Below are 21,004 nucleotides of genomic sequence, written 5' to 3' on the forward strand. Positions count from 1 at the left end.
GTTTCAATTTTATTGCTCCAGTGGTTCTTGATAAGATTTCACTAGATTTTCACAGTAGACATTATCTTTCCTTGAAAAAGGGTGTGGCAGAAAAGCCATTTAAACAAAACAGTATAGTCATAACTAGAGCCGAGCTCGTTGCAAAGCAACGAGCTGGTCTTCCGTCCTGTTTGACCGGAAGTAGGTGTAATTTTTAACAAAAATGAGATATAACGTCCAAAAATGGTTCGAATCCTCTTAATCCATGGTAATAATTGCAAAAATAAGCAATTTTCTGTTACTTCCGGTTAGACCGGAAGTGACGACGACGGACAGAAAATTAATTTTAATGCTCCCAGAGACATATGTTACCAAAAAACTTGTCAAGAAGGGCAAAAATAGGCGTTTTCCGACTATTTCCGGTTTGACCGGAAGAGACGACGACGGACGTATTTTGACGACTTTAATAGATTAAGCTTGACATTTTAAACAACTTTGCTTCTTTGACATATCAAAATTTCTCAATACTTTTTGAGATATAAAGGAAAAAACATTGGCCCTTTTTTCGAGATGTCATTAAAAAGATCTTGAAATTCTACACCTTTTTTGTTCTACGTGCTTTAACAAAATATTTCTAGGTGAAAGGTTATCGTTGAAAAGGTGCTTAAAATTTTGAAATTCTTGATAGGACTATTTTCGGGCCATAGCGAGCGTCAGCGCTTCGTACGTCCGGTAGTTGTGCTATACTTAGTGCACTTCTCCAAAAATTGCTCTATCATCACTGAAAATTTCAAGCTTCTGTGTTAAGTGCTTTCTGAGAAAACTTCTGAACAAAGTGACCCTCTAAAAATCACTAAATCGCAGAAAACTCCGAACCGGAAGTGACGTCATCAAAATAAAAAAATTATCTCTAGATTTTTTGATGTTCTATCAGACCTGAAAGTTTCATGAAAATCGATCGAGCCGTTCTCGAGAAATCGCGCGCACGAAATCGGTAAGAAAAAAACAATAAAAATAGTGGAAAAGAAACCTAAGAAAAACAATAAGGTCTTCCGCTGAAGACAGAAGACCTTAATTAGTTCAGTAAAGCAAAATATACCTTTTGAAGATGTCTCTGGAGGATGCTCTCCTTTAACTACATAAAAAAATCATATTCAAGACACTGAAATTTAAATATGAGGTTCAACATTCATACCCTGCAGTGCAATATATTATCCATTCAAACCTGGTTATCTCAAATCTGACTACTTCACAATAGCAAAATATCATTACAGAACAAGGACACTGAAAAAAAACTTGGCATAATAAATTTATACACTTTGTTTCATTGGATGGCGCTGTAGCTCTGATCGTCCATACTGATTTTTCAGACCAGCGAGCTGCATATCTGCACCCAGAATTTTCCTTTTATATATGGAAAAATAATAGCTGCTCTCTTTTTCTTCAAGTCGATCATTTATCCCCCCCCCACATCTACTGAACTTATTACAGCTAGAAATGCAGGCACGTAGCAGCAAGGGGGGGGGGGGGTTTCCAAACTTATTAATAAATATTATACTACTTTAGTATTGAAAGTGTTCAAAGAAAGGCTGGTTGCCCCCCCCCCCCCTTTTTTTGCTTTTTATATTCTAGGGCATGGTAAAATTGTACCCCCCCCCCCCCCACACCAATTACGATTTTCGAGTTTGGGCAATAATCCTTTTTTTTTTTGCTTGTCAACTTTTTTCAGGAAAGTATTTTATTTTCTCTGACTGAACCCCACTTTCGTAATTGATGCTATGTCACTGAAATGAAAAGAAAGAAAACGATGTGTTACCCCCTTTGTTTCATTTATTTAAGTGCGTTAATATTAATAATTTCTCAATGTCAACGCTCTCTAGGGAAAAAAATCAAAGTGCAAAATGCTTATTTTTTTTTTCAAAGGCTTAAGCCTGTTGTAACAGACTAACAGTGGTTTTAATTTTTTCAGAAAATATTTCGTATTAAGACAGAATTAATAGATAATACTATTTATTCCTTTTGTGGAACTTCTTATATTTTGCTTTAAAGACGTAGTTTTAAAATTATTTTAGGTGACTAGAATTAATCATCATTTTACTAATTTTCTAGATAGAAAATTTACAAAGTTCTTAATAATGAAAACATGTCTTTGAAAGTTGAAACAAGAACAGGTGCCGTAGCAGAAATTGTCATCATCCCGATAAGAGATGTGTAATTAATCAGTCTGTCCCCAAAATCCGCGCATACAAAATGTTTACATCGCAGCTGCTAGATATGTACAGGTAGTGTTCCATTTCGATTTCTACAAATTGATTGATTTAGATTCAATGTTATACTGAGTATACGAGGATGTCGTAGCACAAGGGATAAGCCATACTTGCAAGCCAAAAGAACGGTTCGATTCTGGTTTTGTGTAAGATTTTTCCTTAATTATTTTGTTTTCATTTCTTTTTAAATTAGAAATCCATAAATTCAATGCTTGTATAATAAAAAAATGTGAAATAAAATTTCTTATGTTAAAAAAATTAATCAGTTATTATTGTTTGCAGTTAGGTGTAAAGTTTCACGTTACGTCACGATTTATTTGACAGCTGCGCTCAAGGTAAATTGTACAAGCCACTTAACCGCAAGTTTTACGACTGGAACTTTCTTCTTATCCCTGATTGGTTGCTCGAGCAACAGACTATTTCCATGTCAATGTTGATTTTTTGAGTTGACCAATCATGTGAATTGTTTACGCTGGATGCACATGTCATGACGAAAAGATCCTGACGTAACGTAAAACTTTATACTAAGCTGCAAACAATAAATATTAAATAAAAGATGCTACTGACAGATAAATGAAAGACCACTGAATTGTGTTTGCCATTTAGAGGACTAAATGTTAACTGAAAGATAAAAAGGATCTTTTCAGTGACCTTTCAGTAACATCCAGTTATCGATCTGTCGACTTAATGGAGTAATTTCATCTTGTGAGAAATTAAAACTCACATGCAGCCGTAATTCAGGACTTTTTTTTTTAATTTTCACTGTTGATAAATGATAGGAAAAGTATGGAATCTAATACGAGCATTCATTATAAAACCATTTTAAGAACTATTTTAAATTCTAATGTTTCAAATAATTTATTTTCATCTGTACAAGAAGCAGTGGTATTAAAATTTTTCTATGATGTCTTTGAAAGAAATAATATAAAATTAAATTTGAGCAATTAATTTCCTGTACGAACTAGCAAGTGCTGAACGTATTCAATGTCTCAATTTTTAATATCAATAACCTTCCGTAAGAAAATGTGTCATCAGTCTTTCCTGTCTTTTGTAGCTTAGTTTTAAGCATGCATGGTACTTTCACATTGAATGACTGTAAATATGTAGAGGATGTGAAAATTTCTTTTTTTCAATTCAATAAGATAGAGGGTACACGAGAAAAGAAATCCTATATACTAGTACTCAGAGTTTTTTAGGGTCTCTCTTGGGCCGAAATTTGGCCCCATTCCCAATGCTGAAAAGTGCATGTTTTTCCCAAAATTATACCTAAAAATTCCCCATATGAAAAAAGTATGAAGTTGTAAATTATTAAAATAAAATAATAAAAAAAAACAGGTGTTATGTTCCATATGTGCAATGTACGAGCCATTTGAGAGGTCATTCGGAATAGTACGAATGTTTTAATGGGGGGTCGAGGTTTTTAAAATTAAAGTCGGGATCGTTATTTGATAAGTTAATGAGCATCATGGCAGTCACTCCTGTTTACCACGGACGGTAATTTTCAGACTGGGTTGAATCGCTCTAGAGTCTTATTCCTATAAACTGGTCAATCAGTACCGATTAATTACTCATCAGGAACAAATTAACTATCAAATTTCATTTGTAACGAACTTAATGTAAAAAAGATGACAACGTATTTTACAAATATTTTATGATACTCTGCGACTTTGCCATTTGTAAGCTTCTGAACTTCAAAAGCCGCTTTTATTTTATATCAGTAAAGTTGATTGAAGCCAGTTTCATACAATTAAAGATAAAAAAGATTAAATAGTTGACTTTTGCTTGTGTTTTCCTTTTTATTTGTATGGTATGAAGACATTTTCCCAATTTCAACCAAATATTGCCATTTCCTACTCTTAACGGCCCGGCCCCAGGAATCAAAGGGTACATGTAAATATCCCTGTAGTGTATAATACAGTAGGGATATAAAAGAAACATTATGTTTCTTTTATAACCGAATAGACAGCAATTCCCCATTAGCATAAAAGTGGCCTAAAAAAGGAATATTGTGCCTTATTTGTTAAAAGTAGCATGCCTAAACAGGTGCAGATCCAGGGATTTTCAATTCCAGTCAAAAAAATTCAAACCAAGAAATTTCTTCCCAATTAAAAAAACCAACAAACAAATCTTTACTCATTTTCAAATTTGAAAAACCTATTTACTGTGTGTGTGTGGGAGGGGGGGGGTGCTGTCGTAAACTTTTAAAAGCTTAATATCTTTGATTTTTTCATACCATTTTCACATGTATATGCTAAGGGTCCAAGGTCACGTTTGCTTAATATTGGTTTAATTTATACATTAAATAACGGGAAGACTCGGACCCACCCACCTGGACCTCTCTCGATCAGTGCATACAAAAAATTATAAAACACGAGCCCTTACCGCTTTTTTCCCCCTGGACAGCATTTCAAAATTTTTGAATGTCACCTAACACACCTCATCGCCATTGCTCTTCCTTGGTTCCCACTCCTTGCTGATAAATATTATATCATAATAAAAACCGGCGTTTACCGACTTGTGAGGAACTCACACTTGACATAGGACATTTCTTGTGGGGAAAATTCAGAGAGAGAGCGAGGGGAACCAGTTTAATACCGCGGCGTCCCGAATGGAAAATTTCCCAGCATCCTCAAATGCTCACTTTACGGTGAAGAGAGAAATCATACCGTGGTCAACAATCCCTACTTGTGGGGAATTTTTGAAAAACGAAAAGCAATTAACAAATTTTTATCAGTAGGTGACATAGATTCAAAAAAACCCCATGACCGTATTTGTGGGGAATGAGAGATTTCCCCACAATTCTCAACTTTCCCCATAAGAAAGGTCCTTTGTCAGGTGTGAGTTCCCCACAAGCCGGTGAGCGCGAGTGCTCTCTCTCTCTCTCTCTCTCTCTCTCTCTTATAAAAAATTTACAGAAAATGTATATTTGTATTGTATAAGTATGTATTAAAAAAAAAAAAAAAAAAAAAAAAACTTTTATTTATTTTGAAGAACAAACTTTAAAAAGGATTAAAATTAAAAGTGCTAAAATTGATTGAATGTATAAAGTTCATTAATTTTTAGTTTAAATATATTTCGACCAACTTGCTTAACGAGAGTAGTTGATAATTATACAGTGTTATTTAAATGTACTCCCCATGGAAGTGTATAAATCAGTAAGTTTATTATTGTAGCCCCCTTTGGACCATTACTGGCATTAGAAGTATATAAATCATTAAGTTTATTATTATAGCCCCCTTTGGACCATCAGAAGTATATAAATCATTAAGTTTATTATTGTAGCCCCCTTTGGACCCTTAGAAGTATATAAATCATTAAGTTTATTATTGTAGCCCCCTTTGGACCCTGAGAAGTATATAAATCAGTAAGTTTGTTGTTGTAGCCCCCTTTGGAGAGCCTCGCTACAGTAGAGGAGACTGTCGTGCGGGATAAAGCCGTGGAATCTCTGAGGAACATCGCTACCCAGCATTCTCCAGCTGACCTTGAAAATCACTTTGTGCCATTGGTCAAGAGATTATCAGCAGGTCAGATACTTTAAATACCATATCTATTAATACATTATTATAAATGAAATTTTCAATAGTTTAAAAGATGCTGTTGTTTAGATATATGTTACATGAAAGCATGGCGAGAAGTGAGGTGACTGAATACAATCAGAAAATTTTCTACTAACTGTTTTTCAGGAGATTGGTTCACATCCAGAACTTCAGCTTGCGGTCTGTTTGCTGTTTGTTATCCTAGAGTTTCCTCATCAGTCAAAGCAGAGCTGAGACAGTTAGTTATTTTTCTAGCAAAAATGCTGTTGTTTTTATTCTTAAAAAATTTGACCTGTACAAATGTGTTTGCCCTTTTGATGGTTGTAAGATTCTATGAGTCGAGACTTAATTTTATCAAAGCAGAGCTGAGACAGTTAGTTCTTTTTTTTCTAGCAAAAATGCTCTTCTTTTCACTCCCGACAAAATTCGAATTTGACCAGTACAAATGTGCTTGTCCTTTTGATGGTTTGTAAGCTTCTACCAGTCAAGACTGGTTTTTATTGCAGTGATTCTTTTACAGACACTTTAGAAATCTGGGTGGTGATGACACCCCTATGGTCCGCCGAGCTGCTGCAGGAAAGTTGGGAGATTTTGCCAAAGCTGTGGAGATAGAGTATCTAAAGTCAGACTTAATCCCTCTGTTTACTGCACTAGCTCAGGATGAACAGGTACTTATTTCTAGAACATGAAATATTTGCCTAAAAATTGTTACAATATTTACGAATAAAGTCCACTGTTTGAGGTGTAACCAGTGTTAAACAGGAGGCACTTTTTCATTTAACAGTGTATTTTGATAAATATGATAACCATTTAGAATTAAAATGAACATTTTTATATTGTTGATATTTCTTTACTTTAATTCTGTTTCTGTACAGTGTCAGTAAGTGAGATTTCTGTTTTTAGGACTCGGTCCGTCTATTGGATGTGGAAGCCTGTGTCAGCATTGCGTCCCTCCTGCCTCCAGAGGACGTAGAACAGTACGTGATGCCAACCCTAAGGCAGGCGGCTGATGATAAATCCTGGAGAGTCAGATATATGGTCGCAGATAAGTTCACAGAGGTCAATATCACACTCTATAGATACTACCATGACTACTGAATCTTTTCTAGTACCTCAATCAAAGACTACTAAATAACTTCCATATTTTTAATCCATCTTTTTTAAATATCTCAGTGAAAGTTACAGTTTTTGTCTGACATCATAAAAAGCTGGCGTACAGTTAGAGAGGCAGAGATATTGTTTATCAGTATGAGGTAGATTTTATTCCAAATTTGAAACACAGCATAGCTTTATTATTAAAGTAAAGTATGTTTATATCTGTGTTGTAGATACAAAAAGCAGTGGGTCCAGAGATCACCAAGACTGACCTTGTTCCAGCGTTCTGTAGTTTACTGAAGGACTGTGAAGCAGAGGTCAGGGCTGCTGCCGCTCACAAGGTCAAAGGTCAGCAGACTCTTCATAGCACAATACCAGTGACTAATTGTATAACTTACAAAGTTGTTAATCTGGGTTCTAAAGGTTTATATGATGTACATGTATCTTGTAGATTTCTGTCAGAATTTATCGCCGGATATCCGTGAGAGTGTTATAATGACTAACATTCTACCCTGTGTCAAGGACTTAGTATCGGACGCCAATCAACACGTCAAGTCAGCTCTGGCCTCCGTTATAATGGGCCTCTCTCCAATCCTAGGGAAAGACAAGTGAGTGTTAGCTCTTTCTGATATAGACTCAATGTAGATTTTTATACGCCCGTCTTAAGACGGGACGTATTATGTTATAGGCTTCATATCCGTCCGTCCGTCTGTCCATTCGTGTCCGGCTCATAACTTCAATACTATTAGGTCTAGGATTATCAAACTTTGTCAACTGATACTTCTTGGGTAGACGGTGTGTCGCGCACCAAAAGTAGGTCGCTCTGACCTTTAATAAAGATGCTATGGCCAAATATGGAAAAATCCTGTCCGGCTCATAACTAGAAAACTATTAGACCTAGAGCTATCAAACTTGGCAAAAGTATACATCTAAGGTAGAAGGTGTGTCACGACCTATTTCAAGGTCACTGTGACCTTTAATTTCAGTGAATTTCTTTATAAAACTAAGTTTTTTTAAATTTTAAATTTCATAATCCTAAAAATGTAAAAAGTAGAGTTGTATCCTTATTTAAAAGTATTCAATCAAGTAAAAACTTATTTTTTCATCATATACTTTACAGCAATCTTAAACAAATTTCAGTGTTAATGAGAGGAATTCAGTTTGTCCCATGGGCATAATTATCAAGCACTGGTCAGGAAGAATTTTGATAGCAGAAAGTTGCATGTCAAATTAGAGAGAAATTAATGAGTTTAGTGTGAGGAGGTAACTAGTAGAGCATTGGTGTTATCCCTTGGGTATTGGGCAAATGGACAGCCAGCCTAGCTGTTAGATTAAAAATAGCTCTTGTTGGCTAGCTAAGTTTTAAAACGAATTTGATGAAAAGTAATTAAAACATATTTGATATTGCATAATAAACTAATAATCTGATATTATATAATATTAATTAATTAAAAACTAATTTTATGGAGTGGGGTTGAATCAGCATGCCTATTTGACCATATGAATTAAATATAAAACCTGTCTGGCATTAAATCTAAAAAGAAATTATGGAGTACGCATTTTATATGTTTTAAAAGTGTTTTAGGATAAAAAGTGCAGATCCATTAATATAAAGGGAGTAATGAGTAGACAAGCATCCAGTCAAAGATTAGTTAATGAGTTCAATGTATGAAGGCTATCTGATCAAGCGCTGCCTTATCTGTATCCTTTGGGGATTAGACAGAAGAACTGCTGGTCAGTTTATAGCATATGTCATTTGATGGCCAGCCTTTCTTTTCAAAATTAATTTGGCATAGATTAAGTTGTTAAGACTAATTTGATATTGTTTATTATGATGGCAGGCATTTGACAAAGTCTAACACAAACAGAATAGAAATCTGTCAGTTATGTAATATTTGTTATAATTATGCCTACAGCACAGGGGATGGATAAAGAAATTTTTTTTTTTTAAATGGAAAAATCATGGAAATCTTAGAATCAAGGTTGAAGTGATTTTCTTGCAGTCTAAACTGTTAAAGATAATTGTGTAATATTTTGAAGGGCGTATCATGCTGTGGCGTGGCACTTTATTGGAGTTAAGTGAGACTGGGATGGAACGCTAGCTGTTACAGTTAAAATGTCTTTTGTTAGGCTATCTAAATTTAATTCTCTGGTTCTCAGGCCAATTTTCTTCAAAACAGATGTGGGAGGGAGGCATTTTATTTATCATTTTATTGGCAATACAGTAGGTGAGGGAGGTATTTTTTTAATTTTAATTTTCGAATTTTCCTTAAAATAAAGATTTCTTTTTTTTAGTCACAGATAAATACCTTTCATATTTGATCAAAAGGTTTGCTTTATCCATTGCTTATCAGCGTGTGAACATCATAGGCAATGTCTTTGAATATATTTTCAAACGAAGTAGCCAAAATCTCTTTGAAAATGGTTACAGGAAGTGATATTTGAATACTAAACTACGAAAAAATGAGGACAAAACTTTTTTTTTCCGCATTGGTCTCTGCAATACCAACTTTTTATTTTATCAAAAATACAATAGAATTAGCAGTGCAACTACCTCAAAATGGATGCGCGCGGGCCTGAGAACCAGAATTTCAATTTTAGTTAGCCTTATAGAAATACCAATGAACTATAGCAGAACCAGCAGTGTTGAGTTTTGACTTGTAGTAGACTAGTAGTACTGCTCTACTTTTATGTGTTTGTTGTCACGGTTTTCTGTGTACATGTATACATTTATTTTTAGGTCACCTGAGTAAACTCAGGTGACCTATTGCTATCTGTTTTCGTCCGTCGTCGTCCGTCGTGCGTTAACATTTGAACATTTTCAGCTTCTTCTCTGAAACCACTGAACCAATTTCAACCAAATTTGGCATATAGCATCTATGGGTGAAGGGGAACAAAAATTGTGAATTTAATGGTCCCTGCCCCCCTGAGGCCTGTGGGATGGGGCAAAAACCACTAAAATTAGTGCAATCTTTAAAAATCTTCTTCTTTACTCCCAGACATCAAGCAGTCAAACTGTTGGTCTGATTGTAATCAGCATTGAGTCCTGTACCAAAATTGTGAAATTCATGGCCCCAGGGTCAGGGGTTCTGGTGTTAGGGCGGGGCTCTATTGATTATATTGTGAAAATGCATTAATTCTTTGAAAATCTTCTTCTCTGCTCCTGGGTATTAAATAAACTTACTTAGTTCATAGTTATGATGAGCAAGAGTGCCTCTACCAAAATTGTGAATTTTATGGCCCCAGGGTCAGGGGTTATGGTGTGACTCTATTGATTATAGTAGTGAAAATGCATTATTTCTTTGAAAATCTTCTTCTCTGTTCCTGAGTATTAAATAAACTAACTAAGTACATAGTTATAATGAGTAAGAGCGTCTCTACATAAATTGTGAAATTCATGGCCCCATGGTCAGGGGTTATGGTGTTAGGGCGGGGCTCTATTGATTATATAATGAAAATGCATTAAATCTTTGAAAATCTTCTTCTCTACTCCTAGCTATTAAATAAACTAACTAAGTACATAGTTATGATGAGCAAGAGTGCCTTTACCAAAATTGTGAAATTCATGGCCCCAGGGTCAAGGGTTATGGTGTTAGGGCGGGGCTCTATTGATTATATAGTGAAAATGCATTTATTCTTTGAAAAGCTTCTTTTCAGCTTCTGAGTATTAAATAAACTAATTAAGGACATAGTTATGATGAGCAAGAATGTTTCTACCAAAATTGTGAATTTTATGTCCCCATTCAGGGGTTCTGGTGTTAGGGTGTGGCTTTATAATGACTATATAGTGAAAATACATTACATCTATTAAAATCTTTTTCTCTACTCCTGGGTAATAAGCAGATGAACTATTTATATAGTTATGATGGGCTTTTTCCAGACTTGTGAATTTCAAGGCCCCTGGGTCAGGGATACCAAAATGGGGGAGGGGGGGGGGGCTCTACTTATATACTGAAAATGAATTGTTTGAAATCTGCTCCTTGGTATTAATCAAGCAATTTTGATAAGCAAGTGTGCCTTTTCAAAAATTGTGCAATGTCTAGACCTAGGGTCAGGAGTTCATGTGTGGTAGGAGCACTCCTGATTATTGCTAAATATTACTGATTAGTTGACATACACTCTTGTTCCCCTACCCTGCTTATGGGTATTAAGTAAACAAACTAAACAATTGTTAAGTGTTAGTTATGATTAGCAATGGTGCCTCTTTCAAAATTGTGAATGCCATAGTATCTAGCTTAAAACGTAAACCAAATTCAATCATTTGAAAGTTGTTGCATGATGCTCAGGTGACCTATAAGGCTCATGGGCCTCTTGTTTTAGTACCATTGAACACTTGTTGCCACTATTTTCTGTATACATGTATATACATTATTTGTTTGTTTCAGTACCATTGAACACTTGTTGCCATTATTTTCTGTATACATGTATATACATTATTCGTTTGTTTCATTACCATTGAACACTTGTTGCCATTATTTTCTGTATACATATATATACATTATTTGTTTGTTTCAGTACCATTGAACACTTGTTGCCACTATTTTCTGTATACATGTATATGCATTGTTTGTTTCAGTACCATTGAACATTTGTTGCCACTGTTCCTGACTCAGCTGAAGGATGAATGTCCTGAAGTCCGTTTGAACATCATATCAAATTTAGACTGCGTCAATGAGGTAAATTCTACTCCTTTGTACTTTTAAACTACATTTCAACAGTTCTTGAATTAAGATTTATTAATTATACCCTGAGAAAATAGTATATGTAATTTTTGAGAAAAAAATTTCAACAGATGGTATGCTGAAGTTATTTATGTTTAAATTGTAAGTTAGAGTTCTTTTAGATAAACATAGACATTGAGGAAGTATTTTAAATGAACAAAATACCAAAAAGACTACAAGAAAAACTCCTCATAGAATGAGTCAGTTTAGATATAATTTTTTTGCATGATCACAAAAAGATTTTTTTTTACTTAAGCTAATCACATGTGATCTTTCTCTGTGACTTAGAGCCATTTGAAGATCTAGGTCACATATACAGTACATTGCTCTTTGTATACAGATTATTTTTCCATTTGTAAACTGTCTTGCAAACTGTTGTATATAGATTATTTTGTACTTGTAATCTGTTGTATGTAGATTATTTTGTACTTGTACACTGTTGTATATAGATTATTTTGTACTTGTACACTGTTGTATATAGATTATTTTGTACTTGTACACTGTTGTATATAGATTATTTTGTACTTGTACACTGTTGTATGTAGATTATTTTGTACTTGTACACTGTTGTATAGATTATTTTGACTTGTATTTTGTATTTTGTACTTGTACACTGTTGTATGTAGATTATTTTGTACTTGTACACTGTTGTATATAGATTATTTTGTACTTGTACACTGTTGTATGTAGATTATTTTGTACTTGTACACTGTTGTATACTGATTATTTTATGCTTTCTGTTCAGGTTATTGGAATCAAACAGTTGTCTCAGAGTTTACTTCCCGCCATTGTTGAGCTGGCTGAGGATACAAAGTGGAGAGTTCGTCTCGCCATCATAGAGTACATGCCACTTCTAGCTGGACAACTGGTCAGTTATTCTGATTTATATCACTTTACTGGACAAACAACTTGTAATTTATTCAGTTCAAATTAACTTTACTGGACAAGTGATAATTTATTCAGTACTGTAAATCACTTTTTCAAGTTTATTTTTGCATAATTACGCGAGTCTGTCTGCTCATAGAAATCACACTCTGGCATATTTTTGTATAAAAGGACTGTAGATGACAAAAAGCATAGCTCAAGAAAATTGTGTCTTGCAAGCTTATGAATGCCGAATAGCTGACTTCCAAAATAAGGTGTTGCTAACTAAAATATACTTCCATTACTTGGACAACTATTAATTTAGTCATTACATATATTGTATATATTTACTTTATTGAACACCTTGTAGTTTATTCAGTTTGTTTGATTTATGGTAATATTATCTTACAATTGAGTACTTGTGTGTTTCCAGGGAGTAGACTTCTTTGATGAGAAATTGAATTCCTTATGCATGACTTGGCTGGTAGACCATGGTAAGTTTATCACCTATAGATCGCCATTAAGGCAGTACTTATGTTGTGTCGTAAAGATGTCAGGTCTGCACATCTGTATTAATTATTGATGTTGTTTGACAGTGTTTAAATAACGTATATCTCAGTGGACTTACATCAATATCTCACAAGAACTAAGGAGAAAATCACCTGTTCTATGGTTTGGATTGAATCCTAATCTATGGTAGGTTCTTCTGTTAGTGTTTAATTCTTGAATATGGTTCTGTTCTTTTTCAGTGTTTGCTATTCGTGATGCTGCCACAGTAAATCTGAAGAAGTTGGTTGAAAAGTTTGGAGTAGATTGGGCTCAACAAACAGTTATCCCAAAAGTCCTACAAATGTCTAGGGATCAGAATTACTTACATAGACTCACATGTCTATTTTGTATCAATGTAAGTAATACCAGGTGTACAGGGGCTAGAAATGCCCAGAATTACCTTAAAGGTTTGTTAGCTCACCGTTTTATTCGGTATCAGTCTAACTGATACAAGTCCTTAGGTGTCTCAGTATCCAAATTTACTTTCATTAATGACCTTTGAATTCTATATCAGTGTAAGCAATACAAGTCCCAATTAATTCTTGAGATTGAAAATTTGTAATTACTGAAATTCTAGACATCTGTTTGTGGGAAATCAATACAAGTATTGCAGGTCACCTTTATTTACCTTCACAAACACACCATTTAGGTAACTTTCTGCAGGGCTAGAAATAGTTATTTTTCTTCACTGGCACTTGAACTTTCACCTTAAATTTTTACTGGTCAGCTTTGTGCTAGATTTACAGTGCAAAATGAAATTCACAAGAAATTCAATTTGTGTCAATTTCATTTTGAAGATAAAACAGTAGATTTAAATTTAAGCATGTAATAATCATGGGTTAGTTTATAGGTGTGATACATGTACAACTGTGATATGATATACCATGATTCATTTTCAGCTACTGTCCGAGGCATGTGGACCCGAGATCACACTGAAATTGATGTTACCCACAATTCTTAGCATGGCTGGAGACACTGTACCAAATGTTCGATTCAATGTCGCCAAAACAATACTCCGTCTTGGAAAAATGTTTGATCAAAGGTGAGTTTACCAAGTTCTTCAGTAATTCACTGTATGTGAACTGTTTACTTTCTATAGCCAAAGCTTGTACATGGAAATGACTTCTTTCTCAAAAGTAATTATGTTACATTTAGGTTGTATTTAACCTGATAGAAGTGTTGTTTCATATTATAAATAATAGCCAATGATTTCCATAAAGATCAGGGGCATTATGAATTGAGCTTTATAAAGAATGACATTATTTGTACTGTAGTGTAATTCAACAACAAATTAAGCCTGTCTTGGACAAGATGAAGGGGGACCCAGATATAGATGTGCAGTACTATGCATTGGAGGCCATTGATGGTGAGTGTCTGTTTTGTTTAATTTCACTCGATTTTATCACTGATTTAAATATCTCAGCTCCATAGGCCTACTTATGCTATGCAGGCATTGATTTTTATTTATCATTGCTACATTCATACTCATATCATCTGGCATTCATCATCCAAAATTTTGTATTAAATGAACTGGTCCAATGCAAGGAAAGAAGTTATTGTCACATGATTTCACTTTAAAAGGGAACGAAAAGGAAAAGGGGTGGGGGTTAAAGTGAAATCAATACGTGAACTTGTTTTGTTTTGAAAGTTGTAATCAATTTAAAAAATCAACAATTATTAATAATTTTTCCCAATTTCTTAAATTACATGTATTTACATGCCATGATTATAAAGTCGAAATATTAAGAACTGAAATAGAATTGATTTGTGATATGTATCCTGTCATCAAGCTGACCAGTTCAGTGACTGATTTTGATGGGGACTTCATGCTTGGTTCTAATTTTGCTATTTTTCCCTCCCTCTGTAGTTCATATCAAGCCATAGATTGGGTAAGTGCTGTATCGTCTATCTGGCTGTCAGACTGTTACACTGCTATAGTCTTCACTACAGATTTCTTATTTTCTAAGGTCTATAGGTTATGAACTTGATGTAAATATGCATAGATTGCTGGAAAAAGGCTGGACTTCACACTAATAAAACTTCTTGAATTTGGCATATTCTAAGTTTATTTTAATCATGGTAACATGGTTAATAATTAAAACTTTAACATGTTAACGAGGCCCGATCTACTTGATCTGCGCATACGTTTTAACGCAGCGTCGACTCAGGCACGTCACAATACCCTTGACTGCCGTCACAATTGAACATAATAACGTCACAATTAAAATGACGTCAAATTACGCTAAAATGTTTCGTTGATCTTGCTTACCTGCATGGTAGCTCTATAGACTGTGCAAGTTGAAAGCTGGCATTTCTATTATTTACATTTCTTTAAAAAATGTATAAATTGATAAACAACTTTGGAGCGTAATTAATTTTGATGGATCAATTTTTTGGTACAGATTCATTAATTTTATTTCAATTTGTGAATTTAAGAAAAAAAAGGAAACACTGCAACTAAAAATAAACGAGTTTAGTCTTTCTCTTTGAACATGTTGAAGTGTTTATACACACTCTTTTTATTGCGGACTTAAATATGCATGGATTATCTTCAGTTTTAAAAAATAAAATAAGTCTATAAATCATTTAAATTGAACCCCCGAAATATTTTATTTTTCTATATATTACCGTACATAATATTAGTAAAAATCGCAATTTTGTCGCCTTTAACCCCCCTCCTCCCTCTACCCCTTTTTTCCATGTAAAACAACGTCGCGTGTTAAGAGAAAAATAAAGCATGGCGAGAAAATTATTTTATAATGTAAGAATTATTTTTGTAAATCCACTGACAATAGTTTAACTCTGTTTGATACGAAGAAACAAAAATAAGATTCTGTGAATTGAAAATGCCATTTATTTACATATAAATGACTATATGAAAAAACACAGAATGTCATGCATATAAACATATAATGCAGAATCAGAAAAATTGAACAACTGAAAGCTACAATCAATTTTGTTTCAATGGATATCAAAGGTGGGGTATATATTTATTTTTTAGAAACTTATACAGAATTGCAATCGTTTGTTGGTGTTATGTAAACCCATTGCGACCTATAAAATATGTAGTTGGATAGAATAAATCCAAATTTTGTGTTTTGACATGTCCCCTTTTCACTGCAATAAAGGCTACCTCCAATTTTCTTTTCATTTTTTATAAGAAGAATGAAAATTGCATGATATATGTGAAAAACAAAGAATTTCATCATGTATTTTTTTTAGATTTGTAAATTTCTTTGTTTATTGAAGAGTTTTAGTATGTAATTGTGTATAAAAACACGACAAATGGTCCATATCTTGACAGTGCCCCCATTTCACTACAATAAAGGCAATGTAACAAAATTTCATTTTAATTTTTCTAAGCATAAAACATACAAGTATATCTACAAGAATTAAAATTTTTTATCATTCCGTTTTCGTAATTTTCAACTAGATCGGGCCTCGTTAAATGGACCTACAATTAATTCCAATTTTCAAAATTCATTTCAAGATTTTGTTAATTGTGGTCTTAAACTGATTATTTCTGTGAAAAAAGGAATAAACATGATAAAATACATTTAAAAGTAATCATTTTATTTACTCTTTTGGTCCTTTCACAGTGCAACTTAACCTAAAATACATGTACATCCAAACAGCTGTTGCAAATTTGTATGTGTTTGATAAAGAAAAGAAAAAAAATCAAGAGAATCTATAAATTTACTATGCAAAAACCCAATGAAAAGTCTTAATGACAATGACAAGTTTTGTAAGCTGTTGAATTTTGGTTTATTGGTTGAAATGCTTGTCAGTGATGGGCCCGCACAGAATGAATGGGGCTCTTGGTGGCACAGATTGAACTCTGTTCTCGGCAGTTTACCAGATGCCTTTCCTCTCTGTTGTATGCTTATAATTATGTCTGTTGCATGTCTGTGTACTAGCTCTTGCGATAGATCTTGGTTTTATCAATCATCCACTCACTGTAGTCTCCCGCACAAACGCTGGTATGTAGATGAACATCACAAAACAAAGTCTCAGTATAACACTGAATCCTTTCTTTCCTGACAGAAGTGTCAACAGCCATTGATGTTGTAATGTTTACTTCTATTGCTTCTTTAATGATTGGAATGTTATTTTAAGATAACATTGAATGCATGAAATCAGAAATCATTCATTCATTGTCTAAAAAAAAAACACTACATGGATCGTGTTCATTACTCAAAGCATGTTCATCTACTTCATTTTGTTCACCAAGCTGCATTTATATCCACATTTGCGCAATTTCTTTGATTTAGAGCAAGCTTCATTCCAGAATGGTGTAGGATGGCATGTATGCTCTCATCTTGAAAAGACTTAAAGACAATATTTGTGTTATATCAAAAATCATTTAGTGGCCAAATATTGAATGTACACTTTGTTACAGATCCTTGTATCAGAACTGCATACAGTTTATAATTACTGTGGTAATGATTTAAAGGAGCTCAACACAGGCTTCTTGTTAAAATGTATTGAATGTTAAATGCTGAAGAAAAATAAAGAAAAGCTATGTCTTGAGCTCCTTTACTTAGTACTGTGTGTGGTGAGTGTTCCATGCCCCGCTGTGTCCCTTTATTCCCACACAGCAGTACTAGCAGTAGAGGACAAATTCCCAACCATTTTACCCAGGGCAATCACCAGCCTGTTAGAGTCATTTCCAATTTACCCAGGGCAAGCACTTGTCTGTAAGTGCCATTCCCAATTTACCCAGGGCAAGCACCTGTCAGTTAGAGTAATTCCCAATTAATCCAGGGCAAGCACCTGTCTGTTAGAGTCATTCCCAATTTACCCAGGGCAAGCTCCTGTCTGTAAGTGACATTCCCAATTTACCCAGGGCAAGCAACTGTCAGAATCATTCCCAATTTATCCAGGGCAAGCAACTGTCAGAATCATTCCCAATTTACCCAGGGCAAGCTCCTGTCTGTAAGTGACATTCCCAATTTACCCAGGGCAAGCAACTGTCAGAGTCATTCCCAATTTACCCAGGGCAAGCAACTGTCAGAATCATTCCCAATTTACCCAGGGCAAGCGACTGTCAGAGTCATTCCCAATTTACCCAGGGCAAGCACCTGTCTGTTAGAGTCATTCCTAATTTAACCAGGGAAAGCACCTGTCTGTAAGTGTCATTCTCAATTTACCCAGGGCAAGCTCCTGTTTGTAAGTGACATTCCCATTTTACCCAGGACAAGCACCTGTCTGTAAGTGTCATTCCCAATTTACCCAGGGCAAGCACCTGCCTGTCAGAGTCAATCTCAAATTGGGCAAGCACCTGTCTGTAAGTGTCATTCCCAATTTACCCAGGGCAAGCACCTGCCTGTCAGAGTCAATCTCAAATTACCCAGGGCAAGCACCTGTCTATTAAAGTCATTCCCAATTTACCCAGGGAATGCACTAGTCAGTTAGAGTGATTCCCAATTTACTCAGGGAGACTGACTTATACATCTTTTATGGAATCATTTCCATGGCTTTGTGGGAAACTGGAGGATGAATTTCAATGTTAAACCCTAACCTTAATTCTTAAGTTAATTTTTAGTTTATGTGTGTGACCAGCTCCTAGCTGTGTCCAACAATCTTCCTGCAAGAACAAGTGCCTGCTGTAACACACTGTAGATTTCCCATGTAGATCTCAGTTGTTAGCTAGGATGTTGCGTTCACTGCAGTAGGTTTTCTCAAGTTATATAAAGGACAAAAAAAGCTCTGCCATATGACATGCTGCATTATGGGTAGGACTTTTCTCACTGCGTCGGCGATCACGATATCACTACTAACACACATCTCATAACATGTGCACCTCTATTACTCTGGCATGCCTACCCTCCCTCTTTATCCTGACAGATTGTCGGTTTAGACAGGTTCTGTAGTACAATGTTATAATGGGAAACCTAGATTTGGGTGTAAGTTTGTTCTTACTGTGTAAATTAAATGCATTTGAGACTGATTTCTTCCCTCAAAGTGCACATCATCACTCTTTGAATTCTTAGTATTAGTTGGTTATATGGTTTTAATTTTTTTGTAATTTGTAAGTAAACTGAAAAAAGGAAGTATATTACACATTAAATAAGGTTCTTGTTGAATGAACTTTTGCCATGTTTTTAAGACTTATATTCACTTGATTTGGTGATAAACTCTAAATTCAGCATGACATGTAATTAATTTTTTTTCTCTTTTTCAGGACTCAAGTAAATTAGCTTTAGAGAAATTAGGTAAGAGATGAATACAATTAAGATTCTGACAAAAAAAAAGTCCAGTGTCTGTCTGCTATGAATCATCAACTGAAGTCTGACAATAAACTCTATATGTTTAGGTCACCTGAGTAACTCAGGTGACCTATTGCTATCCGTTTTCGTCCGTCGTGTGTCGTGTGTTAACATTTGAACATTTTCAGCTTCTTCTCTGAAACCACTGAACCAAATTCAACCAAATTTGGTATACAAATTATGGGTGGAAAAACAAAAATTGTGAATTTTCACATTTCCCCGAATTAACTTTTAAATAAATGTGGGGCCAAAACCACTAAAATTAATGAAATCTTTAAAAATCTTCTTCTTTACTCCTGGACATCAAGCAGGCAAACTATCATGGCATGAATGTAATAAGCATTGAGTTCTCTACCAAATTGTGAAATTCATGGCCCCAGGATTTTTCAGGGGTTCTAGTGCTAGGGTGGGGCTCTATAGATTATATAGTGAAAATGCATTATTTCTTTGAAAATCTTCTTCTCTGCTCCTGGGTGTTAGATAAACTAACTAAGCACATAGTTATGATGAGCAAGAGTGCCTCTTCCCAAATTGTGAATTTTATGGCCCCAGGGTCAGTGGTTTGGTGTTAGGGTGGGTCTTTAAAAAATTATATAGTGAAAATGCATTATTTCTTTGAAAATCTTCTTCTCTGCTCCTGGGTATATAGATAAACTAACTAAGCACATAGTTGTGATGAGCAAGAGTGCCTCTTCCAGATTTGTGATATTTATTTGGAAGAAGAGATTATATTAGGGGTTCTAATATATAGGGCGGGGCATTTATATGCACTCTTATATAGTGAAAATGCATTATTTCTTTGCCAAAAAATCTTTTCTCTGCTATTTGGGTATTAGATAAACTAATTAAGCACATAATTTTGATGTCACTAAGAGTGCCTCTTACATAGATTTGTAAAATATTTATGGCCCCAGGGTCAGGGGTTCTATGGTGTTAGGGCGGGGCTTGAAAATAAGCAGTTTATATACAAAAATGCATTATTTCTTTGAAAATCTTCTTCTCTGCTCCTGGGTGTTAGATAAAATAATAAGCACATGATCAATGATGAAAATGACCAATCCCAAATTGTGAATTATATGGCCCCAAATTAAAGTTCTGGTGTTAGGGATCGATGGGCACTAATTGCATTATATAGTGAAAATGCATTATTTCTTTGAAAATATATTCTCTGTCCTGGGTATTGATCAAACTCACTAAGCACATAGTTATGATGAACAAGAGTGCCTCTTCCAGATTTGTGAATTTTATGGGCCCAGGGTTTGGGGTTCTGGTGTTATGGCGGGGCTCTATTGATTATATAGTAAAAATACATTTATTCTTTGTAAATATTTTTCTTTGCTTCTGGGTTTTAAGCCAATTACCCAAGTATATATATATTTTTGAAATAAAAGGTGCATTAAATCTAGCAAAGTTTTTTTTAACTTTTGTTGCTATTCTCGTGAGAACGTGGCTTTAACATTTGTGTACTGAAAATAAATTAAATCTTTGAAATCTGCTCTTTGGTATTAATCAACCATTTTATGATAAAATTTGCAAAATTTTGAAATATATGGCCCTGGGTCAGTGGTTCCTTTGGGGTGAGGTAAATAACAACTGGTTATAAAGTGGAAGTGCATTTTTTTTGTTACTCTTAAGTAATTGTATTAAGTAAATAGAGATAAGCATGCTAAGTTAATAATTATGATAAGCAATGGTGCCTCTTTCAAAATTGTAAATTGTGAATT

The 21,004-nt window shown here is 34.5% G+C and overlaps 1 protein-coding gene and 1 long non-coding RNA gene across 2 annotated transcripts in view; one reads left to right on the forward strand and one right to left on the reverse strand.

Moving 5' to 3' along the window:
- LOC134255062 (serine/threonine-protein phosphatase 2A 65 kDa regulatory subunit A alpha isoform-like) overlaps nt 1-21,004 on the forward strand; it is a 98,409-nt gene that overhangs the window by 64,820 nt on the left and 12,585 nt on the right. Inside the window, exons 4-15 of the mRNA XM_062737584.1 lie at nt 5,629-5,770; nt 5,930-6,020; nt 6,303-6,450; nt 6,686-6,841; nt 7,111-7,225; nt 7,329-7,485; nt 11,454-11,553; nt 12,344-12,466; nt 12,896-12,956; nt 13,212-13,366; nt 13,911-14,053; nt 14,286-14,377. Coding sequence (XP_062593568.1) covers nt 5,629-5,770; nt 5,930-6,020; nt 6,303-6,450; nt 6,686-6,841; nt 7,111-7,225; nt 7,329-7,485; nt 11,454-11,553; nt 12,344-12,466; nt 12,896-12,956; nt 13,212-13,366; nt 13,911-14,053; nt 14,286-14,377 — 1,483 coding nt within the window. The remainder of the gene's footprint in view (nt 1-5,628; nt 5,771-5,929; nt 6,021-6,302; nt 6,451-6,685; nt 6,842-7,110; nt 7,226-7,328; nt 7,486-11,453; nt 11,554-12,343; nt 12,467-12,895; nt 12,957-13,211; nt 13,367-13,910; nt 14,054-14,285; nt 14,378-21,004) is intronic.
- LOC134255063 (uncharacterized) lies at nt 17,904-18,458 on the reverse strand. The gene is made up of 3 exons (XR_009989444.1): nt 18,293-18,458; nt 18,093-18,256; nt 17,904-17,981 (listed from the first exon to the last, which is right to left on the reverse strand). It is a non-coding gene; the product is annotated as an uncharacterized LOC134255063 (long non-coding RNA).

This window comes from Saccostrea cucullata, unplaced genomic scaffold (assembly GCF_032062105.1).
Source record: "Saccostrea cucullata isolate Sc308-1 unplaced genomic scaffold, CSIRO_AGI_Scuc_v1 ctg2457, whole genome shotgun sequence".
Classification (NCBI taxonomy): Eukaryota; Metazoa; Mollusca; class Bivalvia; order Ostreida; family Ostreidae; genus Saccostrea; species Saccostrea cuccullata.